This window comes from Cygnus olor, chromosome 10, assembly GCF_009769625.2.
Source record: "Cygnus olor isolate bCygOlo1 chromosome 10, bCygOlo1.pri.v2, whole genome shotgun sequence".
Lineage (NCBI taxonomy): Eukaryota > Metazoa > Chordata > Aves > Anseriformes > Anatidae > Cygnus > Cygnus olor.
In genome coordinates, this window is record NC_049178.1 from 6,071,789 (window position 1) to 6,098,746 (window position 26,958).

Consider the following 26,958-nt stretch of genomic DNA (forward strand, 5'->3'; position numbering starts at 1 on the left):
TTTGAGCATGGAGAAAGCCTGCATCAGTCGTGGGACTTCATTAGATTGCTGTTTATTTCTCACCTGTATGCTACTTCTTTAAGTTTTTCAAAAATTTATGTTAATGGAGCACAGATGAAGAGACATCTATGTAGTCGATTTAGGAGTGCATTTGTGGTGCTTAAATCCGTTGTACCACTAGATGGCAATACTTACCTACCTAACGCCTAAATCTTGTCACACCAGCAGTCAAGTAAGCTATTTGTCTCTTAGAGAGCAGGTGATGTGTAGAAAACTGCGTGTGTGTATTAAAAAACAAACCTTCCATTGAAAAAAAAAAATATAACTGAGTTTTTTTTTTTTTTTTGCATGACCTAATTTCTTTAATAAAAATACATAGTACCTGCAGCTTACAGTTTAAAATACAGTACAATGTGTTAATTTAGCTTAATACATTAAGAATTGACAATATTTTATGCTTTTTCATGGCATGGATTGGTGACATGTTCAGGAAAATAATAAATTAATAAATAAATGATAAGAACAGACACCAGTGCAGAGTAAGTTTTTTTAATCGTGGCATAATAGACAGGTTTGGGGGGGTTATTTTGTGTGATATACACAAGTGAAGAAGTACGTGTATGGTTTCAAACACTTATTTCTGTTCCTTTGCACAATTTTGAGATTGTGTGTGGACTTGAATGCTGTTAAAGGTTTTGTGTTTACTTACAATGTTACTGTGTTATAGCTATTGTACAAATCCTAACATAATGATCTGGATAAAGTTGTAAAATACAACCCATTGTCTCACTAATGTACAGTTCCATATTATCATTTTGTTAGAACTACTTAAACAGATTTTAACAGAATTTAGTAGAATTAGAATTCAAGTTGAAGGGTTGTATTTTTAAGTTATACATAGAAATATTTCTAATCTTATAGATTACAATCTCCAATTTCATTATAATGAAAAAGCATAGCTCACCCACAGATTGTGAGCAATTCAATTCAAACTTTGTGTAGTTCTAGTCGGCTATTTCTGTCGTGTAGAAGTAGAGGCACGTTATCTCAGTTGCCACAGACTTCATATACTGTGCAGATCATCCTACAGTGAAGTCAGTGGGTCTTCTGTGGATGCAGGAGTCTGCCTCCAAAGCCCTCAGAAACGTTATGACTTGAGGCCAGACTAATAAGGCCTGGAAACTATTTGTTTTTTGGTGCCTCAGGCTTCTTGCATATTAAAACAGAGAAGTATGCATGTCTATTCTAATATACAGCATTAACAGTTGTATTTAAAGTAACCTGTACTGAGATCAGCATGGGCGAGGTAATGTAAAGTTGCAGCTAGTTTTACCCATTTTGAGAAATAAAAGAAAACAGCTTTTTGGGAAATGCTCAGTAGACAACAAATACATTGGCATGCAACAAGGAAAACATTTTTCTTCGCACCATCAGCTTGATCTGTTTAATCTAGTAAAGTTGCCATAGTCAGCTCCATAGCATCTTAAACTAAGCCAATTGGTATACAGTAACGAATTGTTCTGATAATTATCTCTAATTTTATTTATAGATAGTGTTAAATGTCATTCATGCTAAAAGCTGTATTCCAGGCTACAGTTGTACAGAGGAACAGACAGATCTGAGTTGAGTTCCCTGTGGCTAGCTTTCAGCGATTGAAGATGATCATTAATGTAGTATTGGTCACTCACTGCCTGACATATTCTGCATCTTATCTGGTTCTTTGGTTTTGGTACAGCATCAGACTAGCATATAGCTTATATGTCAAAGCTGGCTAGTGTTTTGCCAGCTTGGAGTGCAAGCTTATCTGTTCACTCTTATGCAGAGATAGATGCTTATGAAGGTCAAAATGTGGATGAAGAAAGCAGTTTAATGTAAAAGCATTTATTTATTATTTCCACTCCAACTGTTGTTGGGTATTATTAGAGGACATGTACAATTAGCTTGAAAATCTGCTCAAACAAGTCTAAAACTATTGAGAAAGGAATCATTCAAGAATTGCTTTCTTCTCAAGAACTTTACAATTAAATGTTTTTATTTGACCCCTAGATGGCATCTTGGCATATGTTAATAACCCATTTCCTGGAAAACCAATCTTCTTAGAGGGTAGCATATTAGCTTATAGCTGCTACCAGCTTCTCTACAGCTCCATGCATACGTTGAACCTTTTGCTCTAAATTTATTTTTTTTCTGAAGTTACTTGCTCAAACCACTAAACTTTGTAGTGTCTTGGCTTGCTTTTTCCATCTTTACTGATGGCAGTGTTAGCAGTACTTCTGTCCAACCTGCACTAGGGATTGCTGTGGTATGTTTGCGTTTGCCTTCAGTTTAACCATTTAGTTTTCTCTGTTGCCATTCCTTTGTAGTGACTGGGAATAAGAAAAAGTACAAAGTCTCTAGGATGAAGTGAAATATTTGCTATGGTTTTCAAGCCATTATTTTAAGCCTTTTCATTCACTGTTATCTAACATTTACCTCCGTGTTTAAGAATGTGTAGAAAAAATAATTAAATTATTTTGGCTTCATTACTATATGATCTTCTTTTCTGAATGTTTTTTTATATGCTGTTAGGTATTTTAATTTGGAAACATTTTAATTTTATTATAATGTACGTATCCCTGAGTATTTTTTTTATTTTTTTTTTAATTTAGGATAGCATTAATATGTTTTCCAGATGAAACATTATACTTGAATTTTCTGGTTTATGTGACAGCTAGGAAGGTGTTGTGCTGGAAAATATGAAGAACCTTAAAGAATGGAAATGGCATGGAAGGAAGTAGATAAACCTCTTATAAATAAGTCTTCTTTTATACATGTGTGTTCTCTGTGCTGAGTAGTTGAGGTGTTATTCCAAAAGCCTTGCTGTCTGGATGATACTGATATTGTTGAAATGAAAAAAAAAAAAATCACAGAAATAGGATGTATTTTTAAAAATGTTGTTTTGAGTATTTTTGTGTTTAGAAGCATTTGTATATATTTTTGTATATTTTATATATAAATACATTCTTTTCCTTGGTAGAGAAAATTCTAAAATACCGCATTATTCTTTCTCCAATCCAGAACAAAGAGAATGTGTCTGCTGTTATTACTGATCTCAGCGTTATAATGGAATCTGGAGAACATTCAGACTTAAGCAAGTTTGTGTCCAGGTAAGGTGGAGTTTTTTCTTTAAGGAGACTTACTGTATGGGATATCTGATACTAAAGGCAATACCAAATTTTGATGAAAATTGCTTGCAGTCAGTTTCTTTGCTTGGTAATGTACTGTTAGCCCAACATGAACACTTCCAAGCCCTACTCTGTATCCTTCTGGAGAGAAGATGAAATGAACATCATTTTTAAGGTCTGAAAGGGCTGATAGGAATTCATGTTAAACAGAAACAGGTTCTGGGTTGTAATATGTTTTAGCTGTTTGTAATTGTTTGGTTCAGATAAAGATACAACAAGCTAATCTCAGAGCATTTTCATTAACGTAATCATGAAGTTATCTGTTACTCAGATGTGTATATGAGTTGCAGATGTGCAATGACAGCTAAACTTGGATGAGGAATGGCTAAAGTGTAATACAGAGCCCCTCTCCCGTACTTGCCTGCTACTAATTCTCTGCTCAATGTCCAATTTCTCATCTTTATATCTGGATTTTTTTTCACTGATATTATGTAAGAAAATAAAAAGGTAGGAAATAGTTTAAAAATTTGGAGTAGTGCATTTGCACAATGGCTTAAGAAAACAAGCGCTAAAACTCAAGTGCATGACTGCATGCTACTCTTGATTATTTTCTGGAGGATGTCAGCTTTTGGTATGCGGGATGAATAATGATCAAATGATTTGTCTCTAGTATTCCACTGTGAAATCTGCTGGCAAACTATGCTGGGAACAAATCTATTATTTCATAGAATCGTTATAGATTGGTTTGAGTTGGAAGGGAACTTAATCATCCAAATCCAACCCCCCGCCATGGGCAGGGACACCTCCCCCCAGCCCAGGTTGCCCCCAGCACCATCCAGCCTGGCCTTAGGCACTGCCAGGGATGGGGCACCCACAGCTTCTCTGGGTAGCCTGGGCCAGGGCCTCACCAACCTCAGAGTGAAGAATTTCTTCCAAATATCTAATCTAAATCTACCCTCTTTTAGTTACCCCTTGTCCTATCTGCACTCCCTGACAGAGTCCCTCCCAAGCTTTCTTGTAGGCACCCCTTAGATACTGGAAGGCGTAAGGCATCTACACAGCCTTCTCTTTTTCAGGCTGAACAACCGCAGCTCTCTAGCCTGTCTTCATAGGAGAGGTGTTCCAGCCCTCTGGTCATCCTCACAGTCGTTCTCTGGACTTGCTCCAACAGGCCCCTGGCTGCCTTATGTTGGGGGCCTCTGAGCTGAACACAGTACTGCAGGTGGGGTCTCACAAGAGCAGAGTAGAGGGGGAGAATCACTGCCCTCAACTTGCTGATCACACCTCCTTTGCAGTGCAGGGTATGATCGGCTTTCTGGACTGCAAGCACTCATTGCTGGGTCACATCAAACTTTTCATCTACCAGTCCTAAGTCCTTCTCTGTGTGGTTGCTCTCCATCCATTTGTCAGCCAGTCTTTACTGGTGTTTTGAATTGCCCTGACCCAGGTGCAGGAACTTTTACTTGACCTTGTTGAACTTCATGAGGTTCGCAAATGTTCCCAAGCCTGTGAAGATCCCTATGGATGGCAGCCCTTCCCTCTGAAGAGTCAGCTGCACCACTCAGCTTGGTGTCAGCTGCAAACTTGATGTGTTCTTTAAATGACTTCTTCTGTTTTATATTATTTTTCAGACTTGAGAAGGGAAAGGGAAGGTAAATGGATAGGGGAGGAAAAAATGTCTATTAAGTTACCTCAGGCTTCATTAGTCTGTACTGACAGCTGAGTTTTTGGTAAGAAGCTCTGGAATTTCCATACAAATCTACTAAAGCTAGCGTTATGACTAAGAATATTAGTTGACTGCTCTCAAGTAGCAGGATTTAGAAGAGGAAATTACTCTGTTTTTTTATGCATATTTTTTGACAGCAGAGTTGTCTTGGGACTTGACAGTTACACTGGAAATTAATGTGTTGAAACAGTGGCAGACTTTATTTTATCTTAGCTTGAGCACTCGTGTTTTGTCCCTCTCTCTTCACTACCCTGGTCTTTTTCCATGTCATGCCGGTATTCATAAGTAAACATATGTTTTCATGAGTGTTATAAGATGAATTAAGACTTGGCCATCAGTAAAGAAAGCAGTTCTGCTTTCTCTTCAGCTTTGATTTGCATGTACTATGTGGTTCTCATGCCAGTGTGTAAATTCATGAATCCACAAAGCAAATAAGACTGATAAAACCATTTAGTTGAAAAAGTAATTCATAATAATGTATAAATGTAGCGTATAAAAATAAATTGTATTTATTACTGATCTAAAGCGGAAAATATGTGGCCAGAGTGGGGTTGATGTTGGCAATGTCTGTTTTGACTTATTCTGATTATGCCATATCCCTTTATTGTTTTTTCAATCTCTTCTTTAGCTAGTTCTGATTTCTTACCGTAATTCCCAATCCCCTCTTTTTCATGTCCAGTTTCAGGCTTTTCCCAACTAGTCCTTTATTCTTCACTCTCCTAGTTGCTCTTAGGATCTGGATTCCCACACCTTCCCTCCCTCTTCTTCCATTTCTTGACCAGCTGAATCTGGTATTGTTCTTTTTCAGTCTCCCCACCACTTTGTTTCCTTCTTTTACCTCTGTGGCCCAGCCTGGACAAATCCATTGTCGTTCCCTGTTCTGTTTTCTCTGGTGGCTCGTGTTTTTAAATATTCAGCATTCTTTTTTTGTTTTGGTACATTTTTCATAATGTATGATTGAAAAGGGTCTTTAATAGCACTGGAGTTAAAAACTTGGCGGTCAACTGTAATTCCCAAGCTCATGCTGCTTTTTAAATGCTTTGGAAGAAAATGGGAATACTAAAGCACTTGAGCAACATGTTTTTAGAAGAAGCAAAATTCAACAGTTTAATGTCAAACTGCTACTGCTGGAATATGTAATACTTTTTTTTAAAAAGGTGTACCATTTCTTAAATATACTGTGACAGTAAAAGATGTATGCAGATGGAATCACAACACTGTATTTTTGAATTTTGCTCAAGTTCCCTTTGCTCCAGTTATCACCGATGTTAAACTTTAATAGTGCTGAGGACCACAATGTCTATGAAAAATGCTGTTCCCATTTTTTTTCCTATTCTTTTTGACTGAACTAGCCCAACAAGTAATGGGAGATCAACTAATGCATAGATTACTTAAATAGGAGGGGTTTCTAGACAATTTAAAATCTGCTGTTTTATTAATTAGAATTTATCAGTCAGAGTGCAGGATTTGTGAAAGGTCTGCATTATATTAAACACTGCATGGGCTAGGTCTCTTGGAAGGGAGGTGAAGCATGAATTCTTCCCACAGCTGTAAGAGTCATTCCTTGGTTTCATACCCTAATGCAAGAAGTCTTGCATGCTGCTCTGAGTTAAAATAGGTTTCCTGTCTTAAAATAACTTATGGAGCTTTGAATAGTGTCATAACATTTAAGCTTCTTGTATACTTTTGTGTTTTGTTGAAGTTGTTATTTAGTAAAAGGGAAATGCTGTTCAGATGAAGGGCATGTGATTTTAACCTGATTCATAGCTTAATCTCAGCCTGAAAAAGCTATTTGCTGTTTTTGGATAACTTCTCTGTTACATGGATGTTGGCTTTGAAGATCAGTGTTTTCTGCTCCTAGTGGATTATTATTATTTTTTAAATCTGGTGACATTTTGTATTGCTTAATTCTTTCCAAGAAGTGGCTTTAACATGCACTGTCATAATACCTTGTTATATTATTTTGAAAGTGTTCTTGGTATTATAGAATTTGTGGTAGTTGGCTTTAGCATTAGGAATTAAGGCTAATTTAGGAATTTACTTGTTCTAGACACAGTTTTGTTTGTTTGTTTATGAGTAGTTGAAAAGCTATCAGAAAGTTAATTGAAACAGTGCTCATATGCAGACTCTTGGCTCCCTTAACAACGTAAGAAAAGCAATTATGTTACTTGTATCTGTTCATGCCAGTACAGATCCCCCCTCGTCCTCCCAAGTACCAGATCCAGATACAGGGCTGGTTAAATTTACCTAAGAGGAGTATATACTTAGGCATAACTGATCCTATACATACATCATGTCCCACATTTTTTTTAAAAACTGTCTATTTTGAAACAGTGCATAACTAATTTACTACTTAGTTCTCCTTCACCTCAGATACATGGTCTGTTTGATCCAAGAAACTTTGGTGCATGATCATTTTTTTGTACCATTCAACATGGTCGTTGTGTGGCAAAGGTGGGCATGCTGTATTATGTTTTTCATTCTTAAATTGGAGATTAACAGTACTGTTAGAAAGTCATTTATCAGAAGATAATAAATGGAGAGGACCTTGTTGCCTAATGACTTTCAAACTCAGGAGCTGAGAAGCAGAAATCCTTGCTTCTTTCAAAACTGTAATTTCCTCTTGTTACCTTAACCATTTTGTATGCCTCTTTACATGTTTAATGCATCTTTGTATTTCCTATGTATGTATGTAGTTGTGCTTTGTTTTGCATCAATTGAAGTCTGCTAGTGACAGCTTTAATATTTGTTGTAGTCCGTCCCTCTCAGGAACATACCTATATGTTTTGTAGGCTGTTTTTCACATTTGAAACTGGCTGTTTAAACTCGTTAGCCAAAACCATCTTTCTCTGCTAGAAGATCTAGCCTTGAAAATTTTCATCTATATTGCTGAAAGATGAATCTGAGAGGAGAAAGGAAATAAAAACAAAGAACATCATGTTAAAGTAATGTCACAAGGTTTGTGACCTCCTTTAAATTGCATAAAAGTGGATATTCCATCAGAACTGTCTTTTTAAAAACACATATTAAGTATGTAGCTTATTACAACCTTCTATTTCACCTCTTTCCATGTATGTAGTCTTAAAAGGCATATTGCTTTATGTGTAGAATCATGTTCACTAGACAGCGAGATGTGGGCAGTTGTTACTAAGTCTAGATTTTTACTGTACTGTGTACAGATTTTTATATGTATAATTATGAGTTGTGGTTTTTTTTAAAAAAAAAAAAAAAAAAAAGACAACCCTGTCCAGAACACATAGCTAGTCAGCTATTGTAAATCAGTATTTGTCTACTTCCTTCCAGGGACTCAATTTTGCCTGTACTGCCAGCATTTTTTGTCTTGGCCTGGTTTTGCTGGCAGTTGGGACTACTTTGGTAACTTCCTTTTAATGATGTTGTTCTTTCCAGGCTAGGATAAAACTTGTTTGGCTTTTCTTTTACGTTTTCGGTGTCTGAATGAACATCACATTTTTTCCAGTGTGTTTGTGTAGCACGTTGCTGTTCCTGTATATTAAGTAAAGCTGGATCTGAGGCGAAGCTCTCCCCTGAATTGCTGAAATGACTCAGCTTGCAACCATTCTGCGAAGGGCTTCAGGTTTCTGCTCTCAGCTATTCCAAAAATCAAAAAAGAATAACCTACCTCAAACAAGAAAGGTATTAGAAGACGATCTTACACATAAACTATCTATTACCTGCATTTAGTTCTCTGTAACTTTCTGAAATACTCCCAGTGTCTGTCAGGTATTTCTAAGTTTTTCCCAAGCAAGATTTGTAAAATCCTATACTGGCAACTGAAATAAACCTTTATTTTCAAAGCAGCGCTTGACAAGTATGATTCGACAATGACTAATATTCTGTTTTATCTACCGTGGCTTCACATGAATGATGATGTGAAGTTTTTCATCCTTATGATTAAAGAATCTTCTTGCTTTGGGTGTTCAGAAACTCAGCTTTTGTTAGCTTTTGGGGAATATTGCATTCTTGCCATGATTCTTTAGTCAAAACTGCACATTCTTTGAGTGTTCCCTCCTCCTTCCCACCACCCTGACCACGCAGGATGGATGGTTGGTGATTCAGCAATTTCTGTCTTCCTATATTCCTTCCTTTCCCTTCTTTTTCCTTACATTACTAGAAATTTGAAGAGTAATGATTTTTATCACAAGACAAACACCTCCACCTCATCTGCTCTCCAAACCAGCTCCCCACCTATTTTCACTAGTTTGTCGTTAGTACAATTATTCCTTGTAAAGTGGTTGCATTATTATATTTTCTCTTTGGATTAAAGCATGTGTACAGCTTTTCAGCTCTAATGGTTGCCTTCACTTTGTTAACAATAAAAAGGGTAAAAAGGTCTGTTCAGGTTCCTGATTACCACAAACTCTCTACTTGTGTGATGGCACCTACCATAAGAGTTCAGATCTTAATCCAGTTGGTTCTGATTCTGATTGTTCTGAGGCAAGTTTTTGCACGTTACTGATTTCTTTTTGACTGTCTTTCTGGGCTGTTTCAGAGGGAATGTGTAACGGTGTCCTACCAAAACCATTTTGCTTATATGCATCTTAGTTGCCGTACAGACTAACACAGTTTGCTGGAGAATGTAGCAGTAATGGTATAACAAAAGGAAATAACTTCAGTGCCAGTCATTGAAGTGGAAAAGCTGCTTCTGTTTGGTAGCTATGGTCAGCAGAAATGGAAAAAACTCATACTAAGCATGGAATCATTGTACATGAACATTTGCACTTGATGCTGTTGAAATTACTCTGAAAATGGCAAAGCCAAAGCAATAGGGTCTTTTCTTTAATTCTTGTATGCTTTGTCTCCTGTATTGAAAATTCCTTGGACATGCTAGAAAGTAAAATGACTACTGCTGCTATCTCTCTTTCCAGAGGCTTTATAGGTGAAAAACTAATTATTTGCAGTAGCATGTTGCTGTCAAAATATTACTTTGCCAAAACAGCATTTGTTGGTCTTATAATATAGACTGTAAGCACTGCCGAATCCATTCTGGCTATTTGAACATCTAGCAAAGATGTCTTTGCACTGCTCTTTGTAGAACATCAGGTTTCAAGAGAATTTAGTGCAAGCATGGGATCATTTGAATGAATAAAGCCATGTTGTATCCTCATATATCCATGCTCATTAGATGAACTGTTAAATCACGCGAGAGTCCAAAACTGCAGAAATACCGAGGGGAGTTATGCCAGAATCAGCTTGCTCCATCCAAATTAATTAGTCTCTGCTTAGAAAGTGCCTGGCACCAATATCTCTGCAGTCCGTTTCTCAGTCATGGATTTATCTGCATCTATTTTCTCCATCCTGCCCTACTGCACTGATTATTGAAAATATCACTATTTTCCTTAATGGGAGATGACTCAAGATTTAACTGTATATCAACAGTTATTTCTAAATCAAATTCACCATGCATCATCTAATGAGCAGACTTTCTTGCTTTCCATATTTCAAGGTTAATTTTGAAAAGCTGAATATCATGCAGGCAGAGGCCAATAATAAATGGCATGCAAAGATTTGGTTGATTAGAACAAATATCACAGGACCATTCAGTACCTAATAATGTAATTTGGTTAATCTTACCAGTTTTTCAGGTTACTGTTTTTCTACACGATACCTTGGAATTTATTCAGAAAGAAGAGTATTAGATGAATAAGCATAAAGTTACACTAAGATTTTGTAGGAGGACTACTTTACTGAGTTATCACATATTACATACATGACTAATTTTGTAGCTGCTTACCTTTTGAGGATTTTAAAGCACATAGTTCTTTTTTTTGTAAATACATATTTTTCCCGTCATTATTTTTTTTTGTGAATTCTGGCTTCAAAAATCAAACAATACTAGTCGCAAATTCTTAAAGTTAAAAATTGTAAATTTTAGGCTATAGAATTGATACTTCTGACTAGTACTGTTTGGGATAAATAATATATCTTTCTTTTGCAGCACTGAAGAACACGGAAATCTGCTGCTGTTTTTCAGAAGCCTTTCATCTTATGCTGAGTGGTATGAACATCGTAGATGCACATTCTTACATTTCAAGGTACTGTCTATTGAACTTTTCTATTGAACTTTTCTATATAAATACTCCATTTGGTTCTTAAGTGGCTCATCAGGACAGAGCAATGAAGAAGAAATTAGCTCTTCAGCAGAGTCTGGGAATCTTACTTTTGTGTGTCGAACAGAGAATATTAGATGATGTTTGTGTTGTATTCAAGGGGCAGTGCACTTGCTTGGTATTTTTGTTGTTTTTTTTACCGTGCTAATGCTGTGGTCCTCATATGTAGAAGAAAATAAGAATATCAGTGTCTTCTTTCTGGAGGAGTAAGACAGTTGTTTATTGCCATTACATTTCATTTTGGGTGTAAAAAAAAAAAGGGGGGGGTAAGAAACTAGAAGAAAATAACATTTGTGGTCTTTGGCATTTAAGCGTTAGTTCTGAAAGACTGGATCTGTCTCTTTTGAAAGTGTGACGACATGTGTTTGGGTGACAGCACTTCCAGTTCTGCAATATTTCACTTGAAGAGCAAATAAACTGCTCCTCCCTTTTAAGTGGAAAATACTATTTCAATTTAGTTTTAAATTAATGTTATTTGGCTTGTTAGCTTTGTACTGATTTTAAGGTAACTCCTTTTCAAAGTAAAAATACAGCAGTCTTGCAAACACAGAACATCTTTTGTGATTGAGTGGTTAATGTTACAGGTCGATGTTTAGCTACTTAATTGTTTTTATTTATTCTTTTAGCTCAGTTTTATTTAGCTCAAGCATTTACTGTCCTTAAACTCAGCACCCTCATTGCTTTTCAGCTGTATTATGAAGTGTGAACTGCTTTGATTCCTATATTTTGAGTCTTCTAGGTTCTTCAGAGTTCTGTGCTAGATTAATATTTTTCATTCTCTTTAATCTGTTTGGTCAGTTCTGATGGTGTTTAAAAAAAAAATCCTATCCTCAGCTGAGTGTAAACTGATGTTGTCTAATCCTGCTGGTTGTTGTATGAAGACTAGTTGTTCGATAGTGAAATAGAGACTGACAAGGTAGAGAGAGCACAGAGGGCTTTATGGTGTGCTTTTTGTTTTGTTTTCTTGTTGTTTTTTTTTCCCCAATTCTTTTCCCTAATTCTTAGATCAGCCTCGTGACAGTAGCCGCTGTGGTTTCTGGGACAATGTAAATATTCCTCATTTTAAAATTCAGTACAAAAATTAAAAAAAAAATAGGAGATAGGTCTGGAGATGTATTTTAAATTGTCATGTGTGTCTTAAGGAAACAGTTCTGAAAATGGTTTGGTCAGGCTCTGAATGTAAAGGATAGTGGTGTTTCATATAAAATGTCTTCAGTGAAATGTCTTCAGTCTTCAATCTATGTCTTCAGTGAATGTATCTCTGTACATATATTGTATGCTACTAGTTTACATCAATGTTACAAATACTGTTCCTAAAGTTACTTTTTTAATTGACCAAGACGGTGATGAGAGGCAGACAAACTTGGGAGGATATGATTGAATATGGTCCTATGAAGATATTCTTAGGCTGCCTTATTTATGTCAGCATTAGTAATAATTTCATTTAGAAGTAGAAGGCTTTCTGAGATGAGAAAATTAATAAAGGCATGGTGGATCAAATCTGACAGTTCAAAAAGTGTTCAAAGCTGGATGCTAAGGGTAATATATGCATTTGTAACAATATCCTGTGTTTAATTCTGTGAAAGTGGCTAAGAGTGGCTTTTAACATCTGCATAAAATAAATGAATAGTCTTATCCTGTAAATATTCACACTTTAATAACAATATTAAACTTTGGATTTTTTTTTCTTACTACCAGCTTGATAGACTTCAAGTATACATCCAGCTAACTGGAAACAGTATTGGAGAGAAGACAGACTTGGGGTGTTTTTTTGGCTTTTATATTTTTTATTCTTTAGTTATTGAAAAGAAAATTACCCAGGCTATTAGGTAGAAATAGGTGGTGCTTCTAATAGTTTTGTCATAGCATAAAAGCAGGAAAGGTGGATTTTTCACCCCCTTCTATTAGCTCTGGTACTTGAGAAGGAAGCAATAAAGTAGAAGTGAATGGATAATTCAGTAGTAATGGAGATTTGAGATGAATGACTATTGCAATTTGCAAATGAAGTTGATCATCAAAAATGGCAGTTTTGTAGTGCATTTTTGCAGTTAAAGAGAATAATTGTGGGACAAATAACTTGGATTAAGCAAAAAAGCTGCTTGTCATATATATTTGACAATAAGTAGGCTATTCTGTAGAACAGGGGCAGCTTTAAGTAGGTTTGCATAGAGCAATGTTCAGTTGTAAACAAATTGTGCTCTACATCGTATATTCCCTGCCTTTGAGCCTAAGCAGTTGTGAATTTTTACTGAAACAGGTTAGTCTGCCATATGCATGCTTCACACAGACACACACAAAAAGAGTTCAGTATACCTTTACTACCTTCTGCTGCTACTCCTATCTTTGAGTACAGAAAAAAATCTACAAGGTAGTGCTTTAAATAAATTTTGAAGAGGTGATTGAAGTGTCCCAGAAGTCCTAGCTTAGTGTGTTTTGTTTTCCCCCCCTCTCTGTGATAGTCATATAATATAACTTGTATGGCAGGTCTTGCTGCATTGCCACAGTAAGTGTTTAGAAAATGGATTTACAGCTATAAATAATTTTCTGATCTAGGCACACCCATAGTCTGCTATGAGACTGCATAACTCAAAAATGTAGGCTTTGTTGGTAGAGCAGATTATTCAAGTTGATAAACAAGAAAAAAATTCAAGTTTTATTGGAAATACAGACTAGAACTAAGTAATGGGGAAAAAACAGTGTACATTCAGCTTGATATTAATACAGGTCACAAAAACAGAAGGCAAAAAATCTTGCGTAGTATAGCCCTTCTCACTTAATATTTTGATGTTTTAACTTGCTGTGAATGGGGAAAAGTAAATTAAAATATATCAGATAATTTATTGTCTGTGTGGGGCTTTCAGAAGATACCAGTTGCCTACTTGTGGTTTACTCACGAAATATTAAGAGCATTAAATTAGAATTATTGTTGATGTCTAGTACCTTTTCAAAAATATATACAACAACTTAATGTAAAATTAATGGTGTGGTAGTAGTAAGATCTTAGAGTGTTTGTGTGTGCATGTATTACATAAATGTGCATACACCTGTTTATACATGTGTATGCACATGCTTGTTTTCACAGGGAAATAACAGGAATAATTTTGATATTTATTGACTCCGTTAATATTAGAGCTTTATTTAGTAATAATGATTTGTAATGAGAATAAGATCAGAGGCACTACTTAGGCTTTTAACTTGTGTTTACTTCATCTCATCAAATAGGGATGAGAGAATTGCTGGCTTCTATTTTTTTCCTGGTATAAATTTGGATTGAAATTGGAATGTATTTTGATATGCTTTGGGGCTGTTTATCTTTTTGCTAAACACCTGGAAATATCAAAATTTTATGACTTAGATGGGAAAAATGAAAATCGAATGTTATTTTCACTGTAGGACTTTTTGTTCTCAGAAGCACTAAGAAAATGGAATTTCTTGTTAAAATAATTTAAACTGGAAAAATGGGGACTGCTATGCCTTTTTTGAGTAATGGGTTCAGGGCAAAAATATATTTGTCTTGCTTTTCATATTTGCATACTCTTTCCAGAACAATGAACCCACAGTTGATGCTTGACATAGTCACTTAACCTTAAAAAGTGACTTACAGTCTCTTAGATCTCAACACTCTTAGTGGCAGAGCATCAGTATGTTCAAAATTAAGTTTGAATTTATTAATAATTCCCCAGAGCACAAGCGCTAACAAATCAAGGCTTAGCTAAATAAGATAGACATAATTAATACAAAATACCTTATAAAATCAGTATTCTAGGTGGTATTAATACATCATGCATTTGGTGCTTAACTATTTCTACAAATTAGATGTCTACACTAGCTTCAAAGTTAGTATGAAGTTGATCCGGTAATAGTACTAGCACTTGTTTGGCATTTGTTTATTTGAAGAGTTTAAGCCTGTGGTAGGTATTTGAGGGGAGAAACCAAGTTCGAAGAAATGTATATTTGTGTAATTAGAAACACTGTGTTCTGAAAGAAATTATGTCTAGTTTTAGGTGAACGGATTATTGAGGTCTGCACACATTGTTTTCTCTTTTGAATAGATTGTTTTAAAGTACTTGAGTGAAATTATGCTAGTTTCATTTGCTCAGGGTTAGCACTATTTTTAGATCAGTGATAGAATCAGCTTTTCTTTTTAAAGATTTAATGTGATTTTTGTGTAATGAGTGAACGTGTTTCTGTACAAAGGTATTTCTGTTTCTTTGTACTGACTTCTAGTTGAAATCTTGCTCATTTACAGGTAAAAGCGTTAATTCAGCTTTGCTGTTAATTATATTGTCACATTTCCTGTCAAGAAAAAGTGGTGGAACAAGGCTCAGTTTATATCATGTCTTAATAACAAAGGTACTCTGTCGTACCATGCTGTATGCTGACCATTGTATTTAAATGGGAAGTTAAAGTTGACTCATATGAGCACAGCTGAACAAAGTGTGTGTGTGTATATATATATATATATTATATTTCCATCAAAAATGTGTACAAATATTTATATGTAGCATATACAATTGAATGCGTATATATGTATACATTCAATTGTAATATATATCTATAACTGTATTTAGATTATTTTTGAAAGAAAAATATTAGAAGAACATTTGACACATTTGAAATGTTCCACTTGCTTTGTTGCTAGGTACACTAAGCCTAGATAAGAATTTTTCTCATTTTCCACTAATCAAGTTTTCAAGGAAGCTTTAATAAAGTTAAACGTTGTGAAGTTCTGAGTCTAAACATAACTTTCTTTCATATGCAACTTCATTCTATGCACTTCCGAAGGTCAGCTGAAAAAGTTTCATTTCAGATCAAAGCAAGTATGGTAGGAATTAAAATGTATTTTTCCTGTGTAGCTTGTTCGAAGAATGTTTGTGTTTATCTGAAAGTAAAATGTGGTGATTGTCCTGGAAATTGATAAAGAATGTGAAAAAGCAGTTACATGATTTTCCCTACATGTAAAGAATAAGTAGTGAATTAAAAGTTGAAACCACATGCATGTGTACACACGTTTTTATGCTTTCGTCAACAAAAGAATCTGAAAGCATGGGTGGCATTGTAACTCCTAAATTAAATGGCTGTTTTGAAATAGTTATTTTAGAGGAGAACTCCATTTCAACGTAGGAAAAAGTTCAGGGTATGTAGGGAAAACTGCATTAGCAAAAGAGAGGATATAAACATGTAAACAGCAATAAGAATGATCTTTTGTTACCGTGCTTGAATTTTGGCATGTATAATTATGGAAGTAGTGACTAGTAGTATGTCCCTACAGGCAATGTTCTCAAGCAGGAAAAGCATTAACGTGCTTTGCCAGGAGGATCGGATTGCCTTCCATCCGTATCTCATCCATACGCGTGCGGATGTAACGTGTGTTGTTCGACTTGCAGAATGTGTCATCGGTGATTGTAGTAATATTGTTGTACTGCAAAACAAAACAAATTTTCATTTTTAAATAAATACGCATGCACACACGCATACACAGACATAAGTTAGAGAATTGCCAAGCTGTAATATTATTCTTATTCCCTCCAATTTTATTGTCACTGAGATTGATTGTGTTAAAAATAGGTAGGCATCAAGTCTCTTCAAACCAATCAATTAACTGATAAACAATTTGAGGTTTGGAATGTATGGTTGACAAAAGATTATTGCTTTTTTTTTTTTACACCATTTCCTATACTTGGTATACAAAAGCTAATAAGAAATTTTTGCATGGTAGTTAGCTAAGAGTTTCTGACAGTAAGGGTACTTAAATTTTACTTTATTCTAGAGAATTATTTCAAGTCTTAACTACTTTTTCCTCCTGTGTATTAATGAGGATGTGCACGTTGAACACTGGTTGTGGCCAAACAGATGAGAGCTAAATTGTTTTATTTGGAGGAGCACTAGACAACTGTAGCACGACTGCAGTTTAAACTGTTTTAGAAGGAAGTAGAGATTGGTTTGTGCAGCTAAGTCTTTTTATAATATAAGGTTAAGGAAATACTTCAGAAATACCTGAAGGTGAAGAATACGCAGACTCTCTGGTAAGTTCAGGGGAACAGACTCCAGTGCATTATGTCCCAAGTAGAGGTAGGCCAAATTTGTCAGCTTCTAGTGGAAAGAAAGAGAGAATCATTGCTGATATTGCTTACTATTGTGTCTGTTTTAAGCCATCTATGTTTTTCTGAGCGCAGAGAAAGCCTATAACGTGATCTAACAGGAAATATTTTGCTGTGAATGTTGAATCCTATTGTACCAAGAAAGTCACAGGCCTTCTATGTACTGGAAATTTCAGTGCTGGCATACTGGTTATAAAAACTTGACACCACTATAAATATATATCCTTGTTTAATACATTTATGTCATCCACAGACTTGTATTTGAGCCATTAGTTTTGAATCCACTATTTCTTTGTGTGTGAGAGAGAAAGGAAGTAGGTAGGATTATATCTTAAAGACAAGAATTTTTAGATGAACTACTACATGAGTGCGCCAGTGTGCATAGGAGTATTATTCCAGAGTGCCTTAAAAACAAAAAACCTGAAAAGCTTCTTTGTCCTAGTCTGTTTCTTTGATCACAAAAACACAGGAAAATCCCAGTGATGGTATACTCCTTTTATTTACCTTGGTTGCCTAGATTGTGATCTTCTACTTACTTTGAAAGCATTTGCTTTGATTCCTCTGCTCTTGATTCTGTTTTGGTTTGCATTAAATGTTGTTAGTTTGGGAGGTAGAACAGGAAGTTTTACAAGCCGATTTTCAGCAAGAGAAAGTTCTTCCAATAACAGAAGCTTTGAAAAGGCTCCATCTTCAATTTCTTCTATCCTATTTCCACTAAAATCAATTCTTCTCAAAGTAGCTATACACAAAAGAAATAGAAACTTAAGTATCAAATTTGTAGTTGCGTAACATACTAAACATGCATGGTTTTATGTTAGATGTTACAATGACAATGGCTGCACTATCCTATTAGTATTTGCATTTGTAGATCACAAAATGTGAATTAAATCCACGCTGGGGTTTCCTCATTATTAAGACTATATATATACACATATGTGATCCTTCCTGTTTGCATAGAGAAAACATGATTTTAGATCATGGTAGAATTTGCAGTGTCATAGAGTGAAGTAGGTGGGAGAGATTTCTGGAGCACTGGAAGGAAATATACATGGTCATTTAAGACTGGCCAGGAGACAGTTAAATTTGACTTTTAGCACCCTGTTGCTTGATTAAAATGGATATGTGGGCCAAAGCGGGTTATCCATATTGTCTTCGCAGTTGCTCTTCTAGCACAAGCACTGAATTAAGTAATACACATTGCATAACCTAGCAAAATATAAAGTATATCTTATTTTGGTATAATATTAAAGGACATCAACAAATGCATTATCATTACAAATTACTTACTAATGTCAGCAAAATCTGAGACTGCTATCCTTTTTATTTTATTAAATCGTGCATATAGATACGCTGTTTCCTTTGGCAGTGGGGGTACAGCTTCGATGTCTATTTCCTCGCAGTACACTGATCCACTTAAACACACACAGAGCAGACAAGTAGGTAAATCTGAAAACAAATTATTTTGAGTAGACAGTTAAAAGTTATTCAACTAATATTCAAAACAATTTTTTTCTGGTATCTTTTAAGATTTCACCTCTATTAAATTTTTAGTTTTTCTACTAGCAGCAAGTTCCACAAAGATTTAATACCCTGATTTTTTTTGTCTGTTTTTGTATTCTTTCATGCATAATTTCCTTGTGTTATATTCTCTGTTCTTAACTGAGCTTGTCTTGGAATGCTATTAATCCATATTATTTCATTTTTAAGTGTAGAGCATTGTGAATTTGATGACTGCAACTCTTTGGCCATGTTAAATGTAATCTTTAGAACCATTTAGAACCATAGACCTGAACCGGCTGGAGAGATGGGCAGGAAGAAACCAAATGAGGTTTAATAAGAGCAAGTGTAGAGTCCTGCACCTGGGAAGGAACAACTGGACGTATCAGTACAGGCTGGGGGATGACCTGCTGGAGAGGAGCTCTGAGAAGAAGGACCTGGGGGTCCTGGTGGACGACAGGTTGGCCATGAGCCAGCAGTGTGCCCTGGTGGCCAAGAAGGCCAAGGGGATCCTGGCATGCATTAAAAGGAGCATGGCCAGCAAGTCAAGGGAGGTGATCTTCCCCATCTAGTCTGCCCTGGTCAGGCCTCACCTGGAGTACTGTGTCCAGTTCTGGGCTCCCCGGTACAAAAAAGACGGGGATCTCCTGGGAAGAGTCCAGCGGAGGGCCACAGAGATGATACGGGGCCTGGAGCATCTTCCCTATGAGGAAAGGCTGCGAGACCTGGGTCTGTTCAGCCTGGAGAAGAGAAGACTGAGAGGGGATCTCATCCATGTGTATAAATATCTGAGGTGTGGGAGACGGGCATTTGGCCAACCTCTTTTCAGTGGTTTGTGGGGACAAGACAAGGGGTAATGGCCACAAGATAGAGGACAGGAAGTTCCACACCAACATGTGAAAGAACTTCTTCACGGTGAGGGTGGTGGAGCACTGGAACAGGCTGCCCAGGGAGGTCGTGGAGTCTCCTTCTCTGGAGATATTCAAGGCCTGTCTGGACGCCTACCTGGACAGCCTGCTCTAGGGAACCTGCTTTGGCAGGGGCGTTGGATCCGATGATCTTTCAAGGTCCCTTCCAACCCCTTCAATTCTGTGATTCTGTGATTGCTTTCAAAAGAGAAAGCCATGCAGGAGAAATATCTGAAAGTGGCCACATTTGATATTATAATTGCACTGGAGCATTTCTGGCAGGGTTATGTATACTCTGTGTTACTCCTAGCTACTATTTTGTCTAATCTTCTTTATAAAAACTCTAGTGGTGGTGATTATATAATTGCCTAAAGCAATCTGTTACTGAGTTTTTTTATAGCTGTAATTTTAAGTAATGAGAGACATTCTGTATCTCCTTTAACACAGTTAAGTCTATTATGGCTTGTCCTATCTGTCATAAATGTTAATAAACTATTATTCATTTCTTATTTGTGCTAATTCTTTATGACAGGAATATTCACATATATATAACAAATACGGCTTTGAATCCAGTTTTGTCACCATTGTTACCTACATACTGTGAGATTTTGGTTGGCTTCCAATTTGGTCTGTAGTAAAGAGCAGTTTCATACTGCTAGGTAGTCTGTTAAAACTGCATAGCACAAAAGGATCTTCCCCAGTCTGAAGAGTTATTGAAATAGTCAGTACTGGGCCAAACCAGTATGTGTACTAGAGCACTTTTTTTTTTTCCTTCTTCTCACAAAGGAACTGCAGAAAATGGGATTGACATTTGGAGCTTTAACTTTGTGAATGTTACCACCCATTATACTTTGAGTTCCACCCAGTTTGCTTTTTTTGATTCGGTTTCTTGTCTTCTATTGAGGGGGGAGATTGTGGAAAAAAATGGTATCGCTATCTAAAATACAACAGTTTCTATGCTTGTCTGAATAGAAACTCAGGGGTTTTCCCAGATTTGTTCCTCTTTTGATGCAGGCTTGTTGACAGATGCTATTTGGCAATAGCTAATCCCTATGATTAAAACATCAGTGCAGATTGACACTCCAATGGTCTTGCTGAATCATTTGTGGTATCACAGATAGACCCAAAATGTTTCTCTCTTTTCTGTGCTCTGTCAGAAAACAGCTTTTTCTTTTTACATGTAAAAATCATCATGGCTCGTTAGGAGGCTTCTGGACAATACACCTCAGAGCCAGTAGGAAGATTGTTCCTGATGTATTTTAACTGTTTTTGTCCTAGGAATCATATTATGCCCAAATTCATTTACATCTCAATTCATTTTTGGATGTTTTACATGTTAGCAGAAACAAAAAGTGAAGGATGTATAAAACGTTGACTTCCATGGTCATCAGATGTGCACTGTGAGAACAGAAATTTCTTCAAGTTAAGCTATTTAACTTAAACATATTTCATAGCGAGTTGGGGAAACTGTGGACTATATTGAGGTATATATTTTCCTTTTCTTGATTGTATTGCCTAGCTTATTTAATGTGGGTACATCTCTTCAGTAAATACAAACGGGTAAGTCTAGAGAGATTCTTATAAGCTGTGTTGTGTATTCAGTGTTTACCTGAAGATACTTTGATTTATTAACCTGTTCTGTCAGAGGCAAAAGTTTAGAAGACTTTCCATAGGAGATATGAAAGATGTTCATAGATCAAAACATTATTTCTATATTCCTTGTCATCCTCTGTATATTCAATTTTTATATTAAAAGAGTCTTTTGTAGAGTTTGCATGTTACAGTATCCGTATCCATTAACTTACTTGTATCCTTTGTTGGTCTTACACTGCGTTCGCTGTCATCCCCTTGCAGTCTTAGGGCAGTGTCAAGGGAAACGTTTGTTGCATCCTTTGTGTGAGAGCAAATGGTATTTTAAAAAACAATAAGTACAGTATTACAAGGGTCTTAAATAGCACATCTTTTCAAATGAGCTTCCTACATCTTCTTGTGACATTTAATTTTTAAATTATTCTTACACACTGGATGACTAAGATGATATATTATCCCGTTTGTATGTGAGCTCTGTGGTTTGAAAGGCAAAAAGGGAAGATGTTGCTGCTAATGTTCTTTGGATAAGACCACTAACCGTAAGGGGGCACGGGAGGGGAGAAAATATCAACCCTGTGATGGGGAAGGAATATGTAAGCTATGAGTGTCTACAAAAACCTGCACTTTTGAAGACAGGATATTTTGCAGAAGGCATAATGCAAAATTTGAAAGGATTCTTATAACTATAATTTAAATTATTTGTGTTCCAAAAAAAAAAAAAAAAGAATCCCAACACTTCCTTGCATTTAAAATTATCTAAAATACCCCATAGAGATATTTATTAAACTTTTCAGTTGCACAGAAACTTGGTTTATAAACATGTTCGTTTCAGGTATTGGCTGAAATTTTGCAGTACATATTTGTTAAATGCCCTTAAATCTCTATTAAACCAGAGCTGCTAACAGACAGAGTCTTTAGTGATGCAGGAAATTATAGGTTTTCATTGAATATGATAGGACCTTTAATTACATGCTATTTCCCCTTACAGCAAGTCATATTATGGCTTGCATGTATTAAAGTTTGGAGGGCCCGTTAGGTTGTCCATAGCAGTTGTGTTTAGCTAGCATCATTTGTTGTCTTTTTGATGGGTCATACTTGTAGGACAGAGTAAGACAATGTGCTTCTTGGTCTACTTGGCTACCAACAACACATGGGGAGAAGTACATCAACAGGTGTGTAGAACATTTTTCTTTAATGTGCTTAATGATCGGGATCTTGGCCTGAGTACAGTAACTGAAGAGAGCTTCTGTGGCTGCTCACAAGAGAACCATTTTTTTTTTAATTTCCTCATTCAGGCATGTAGCACACTCTTTGTCTACTACAGCAATGCGAAAGTAACACTGTCGGTTTACTTTTGGTACCAACTTTGCTTTATTTATTAGTGGGAATTTTTGTATTTAGCAATATAAAACCATTGAGCTTGAGAAACAAGTATCTTGGCCAGCCTCTGTCATTTTGACCCTTTTTTAGCTTGTGAATCATCCATCACTTGGCTCGCCCCTGCGTCTCTCTATCCAGGCTATGGCCCTTTTTTTTTACAAGTGTTTTTTTTTTTTTGTAACGTTTGGGATAGGTTGGTTTGTTATAGCAGAACATTTCTCCACGAGTTAGAATGCTAATGACAGTTCAGCAGCTTCTGTGTAGGGTAAAAGATCTGCAGTATTTGGTGTAGAGAAGTTGGAGTGTAAGCTGAAAAGTTAGAAGACTCAAACAGCAAATCTTTAAAAATGTTTCTGCAAAAATGTTTAGTTTGCACAGTTCTGTCAATTAGGCATGTGAAAACATGATTCTGACTGAAGTATTGATGCCAGTAGAGACTTTGGTATAGATGCAGAACAATTGCACTTTTATTGTAGTGTGCTTGGCTCACAAGGGATGCTTTTAATATGCTTTAATATGCTTATGTGAAAAATGTTTGCTGACATAGTATATGTACCAGCTGTAGGTTTCTAATACAATATCCTACTTGAGGTGTGATCTGAGAACAAATATGCATGCGAGTTCTTTACAGGATACAGCGCACAACTAATTTCTGAAAGCATGAAATGTCAACAAAAGAATAAAACTGATTATTTACACAATACTGTTAAATACACAAACAATATATTCCCAGCCTGCCAAATAAAAGCAGAAATAACCAGTATATTGGCAATATTTCCTGGTCAGCTATAGAAATTCCTAGCCATGGAATACTGGTGCAAAAGATTGGTTGGATTATAGCTGCAGAAATTTAATTACTTACATATATAGGATATACATTGAAGAAATACTGACCTGCTTACATACTTAAATTCCACCTGCCTCTTGCACTTGACGCTGCAAACATGAGTTCCTCATACAAAACCAGGTTACAATTTGATATCTAAACACTTTAAATATCTTTAAAACTTTGGCAAAGTAAATGAATGATTCATCCTGATACCACACAAGGGTGTTCTATAAAGCTGAATGTTTATACTCAATGGAATAATTTAGTCCAGACACATGATGGTGCCTAATTGGATAGTTCGTCCTGTTGTGGAAATCAAGATTTCATGATTTTAGATTTCTAGTATATTAAATCTCTGGACAGGAGAGGCTGTTGTTTCAAACAATTAATGTTATAATGAATATGGCTTGGATTACCTTTTGCTGAATACTACGCTGAAGTTCACTTCATTTTTTTTGATTACAAACACAAACGTAGATGGTACTTCTGTTTTTAGGAAAAATTCCAGTTCCTTTTTTTTTTTTATTGATTGAGAATAGAGTAAGGAGTTAACTGTGTCATGCTTTTCTGACTGGGCATGTTTGAAGAAACTGTTGGCACATATTTCAGTTACAGTTAATGCTTGAAATATTCTGGAAGCTAGAATTTCTATTGTAAGTGAATAGAAGACTTGCTTGCATATCCAGTGATTTTAAATTGGGAACCTTGGAACTTGTATAGATGTATTTGTTGCACATAAGGAACTAATTTATTATTTTGCAATGAGAACACGTCATTGGAGGACTGACCTGATGGAAATAATGACCCATTGCATTCCTGGAATTATCCTAAGCAGAACTGTTGGCCTTCAGTAGACCTCTAGTGTATACTGCTGCCAGCACAGACGTTGATTGGTTTGTGGCATATCTGCTGGCACTATTTCCTTATAGGTATACAGTATATTCCTTATTCTTCTTTTTTGCTGAAATAGTAGCATATTCCTATTAAAATGATTTTAGAAGTAAATGTCATTTTATGCTGTGCCTAGCCTGTTAAAATTGATGTGGAGCTTTTTAAAATTTGCTTATTGAGTAGATAGTCACCTATCTGTTGACTCATTTTAAGTGGCCTCTTTATCAGAGGTTTATGAAACATGTTACTGCGTCACTGTGGCAGATGTCAGATTCAGAAATGAATTAGGCATTTTTACTATAAATATTGAGCTGCCATTTTTAGTCTAATACTAGAAAGCCATAATTTAAGTAGAATTTGAAAAATAGTAAAAATATATGCAGAAGTGATTTTTCTCTAGATGTACTGGAATTTATTACTTATAACAATTATCTTCTGTTCTCCCCTTTTATTTGTTTATCAGACTACTACTGTAACAAGTACAGTTAATATTGATAAAAACTACCTTGAAGTTATTAATATCCAGATCTGGTAGTTACCACTTTGTTTAGAAATGTCATTTTCCTTGGCAGCTAATTTTAGGACAATCATTGTTAGCTTTTTTCCTACCTGTCTGATAACATGTCGTATCTCTTTCTGTGCATCTCTTAGGTCCTGTCAGATCCGCTTGGAACAGAAGGATGAGGGTTTTTACTGTGCCTTTCAGCTGAGGCTGTTGCACTTTAACTCATCTCTATTTTTGTGTCTTACGTTTAAGTGATTAAATTAACAAGCATGTATGTGGAGCACATAGCAAAACAGTTCAGAATTGACCGTTTGGGGGTGCTGGTGAGTGCCATAACACATTTTTATTGCAGCGTTTAAGAGTCTGAAAGTGTTAACACTGTATGTGACTACAACAGGACTGGACATTCTATAGTAGCCTAGGACTACTAAACTGTCGAGTGGCAAAAAAGACCAGGGGAAAAAAAAAAAGGAAAAAAAATCCAACCAAGTAATAGTTTGAATCAAATGAAAACTGTGATTTATGATGACAGGTTGCATACAATAAAAAGCACTGTTTCAAGTGTTATTTTTTATTTAAAAAAAAAAACACAACTAAATAAAGTCAACCTCCTTGCTTTTAATTTAAACTTATTTTGTTAATACAACATTACTCAAACTGTTTAGCTAGTATGCTAGTACATGCTCTTCATGAAACTTGAAAGTAGTAGGTACATAACTACAGCAGAGTTTAAAACGATGCTATATTCTTACTTGCAAAAGCAAGTCTTTTGTGGGTTTCTCAAATCGTAGCAAGGGTAGTATTTTTGTGGTTTTAATTGGAGTGACTTTCCCTTATCTGAAACTGTTGTATGTTTTGCCATTATTATAAGACTTCTCCATAAAACTTGCATACATGCATGTTACACCTTATTCATTCATATAATGCTTAGCAATTAAAATATTAAACTGATAAGATAAATACCTTTTTTATATCCTTGGACTGCATTTCATAGTCTTGTTGGATCAGGCTTCCCACGGTAACATCTGTATCATACTCATAAAACTTGAATGGTTCTTGCTGTATAGGTGGTGCTGACTTCACCAAAGGTACAAACACAAACAGAAAAAAAGTAGGCTGCAAAGTCTTCATTTTCTCACAGAACAGTGGATCTGGCTTGCACAGAGCTGATGAAGATCTGCTAGTGTGTTGACTATGGAGAATACTTTCTTTGTGACTGGAAATGAAAATGCAATCCGTCAAAACAATATTTAAAGCCTAGAGAACTAGTTGGCAGGGGTTTCTAACGCATAAGGAACATGGAACAACTTTTAACTCTTGGTATTCTTTAATTAGACTCCAGCATTATAAAAACTGTTCTTAACGTGTAGAGAAAATAGGAAATAACAAACAGCCTTTTCCAACTAGTAAGGGAAAATATTATCTTAATTACATTTGCTTGTTTCCCAGAGTAGTGCTTTTGGCAATGTCAGGAGGATTTTGTAAAGCATTTTACAAAACACTTGGCATGTATTTACCTGAATCGATTAAACCAAGAGAGGTTTTTCCCTGCTGTCAAGATATCGATATTTGTTATAAAGCATTTAGGTTTGAAAATCATTCTCTCATTGCCTTTGCCTTTACATTTGAAAGTAAATTGCACAACATAACTTTACACACACACACACCAGAATATTTTACAGGTTGTACACAACTGGGGTTGGGTTGGAGGCTACAAACATAATTTAAAAGCATTTTAAATACAATTGCAGTTCTTCTTAAAAATAAATCTTTGCACGGCATATTTTCCTGCTTGTTGTAATCAAGTGCTTTTTTTAAGCCTTAGGTTAGTATACTTTAGGTTAATATTCTTTTAGGAAAAAACATCCACCTACCGTTTTAGTAGATTCCAAATTCTTCTGTGACTGTGTCCTAAAACCAGATATGTATATGTTAACCCACAGTAGATTGATAAAAGAGTAAAGTTATGAAATACATATGCTGCAATGAATACTTCTTCGAAGATTGACAGTCTTAAAAGTGCTTTCCATGGGGTAAAAAATGCTTTGCCAGCGTTCTGTCCCTAGGGTAAGAGGTAATATCCTGGAGCAGGGGGTTGTACTTTGAATAACATTTGTAAATGTTAAATCTGTCTAGTTCATCCCACTTGCTAAAGTGTTGGTTTTCTGCTATGTGGTGATTTACTCTTTATAATTGTTAAGGCTTTTTCTCTGAATCAAATATTAATTGTGCAAACTAG

General features: G+C 35.7%; 2 protein-coding genes across 4 annotated transcripts in view; one reads left to right on the forward strand and one right to left on the reverse strand.

Moving 5' to 3' along the window:
• Positions 1-26,958, forward strand: part of LOC121075679 (centromere protein P) — a 138,826-nt gene that overhangs the window by 4,424 nt on the left and 107,444 nt on the right. For all 3 annotated transcript variants that reach the window (XM_040569189.1, XM_040569190.1, XM_040569191.1), the window contains exons 5-6: positions 3,058-3,146; positions 10,847-10,943. In XM_040569189.1, the coding sequence (XP_040425123.1) occupies positions 3,058-3,146; positions 10,847-10,943 (186 nt within the window). The remainder of the gene's footprint in view (positions 1-3,057; positions 3,147-10,846; positions 10,944-26,958) is intronic.
• Positions 13,651-26,822, reverse strand: OGN (osteoglycin). The gene is made up of 7 exons (XM_040569192.1): positions 26,594-26,822; positions 25,683-25,935; positions 21,330-21,414; positions 18,407-18,565; positions 17,656-17,858; positions 17,016-17,111; positions 13,651-16,440 (listed from the first exon to the last, which is right to left on the reverse strand). The coding sequence occupies exons 2-7, from the start codon at positions 25,848-25,850 to the stop codon at positions 16,300-16,302; spliced, it is 852 nt and encodes a 283-aa protein (XP_040425126.1). The 5' UTR covers positions 25,851-25,935; positions 26,594-26,822; the 3' UTR covers positions 13,651-16,299.

Coding starts and splice junctions, on each gene's coding strand:
- OGN (XM_040569192.1), bottom strand. CDS start 25,850: ATGAAGACTTTGCAGCCTACTTTTTTTCTGTTTGTGTTTGTACCTTTG. Junction 17,859..18,406: donor CTCAGATTTTGCTGACATTA/GTAAGTAATTTG, acceptor TTTTGTGTATAG/CTACTTTGAGAAGAATTGAT. Junction 17,112..17,655: donor TCAAAGCAAATGCTTTCAAA/GTAAGTAGAAGA, acceptor TCTTTCCACTAG/AAGCTGACAAATTTGGCCTA.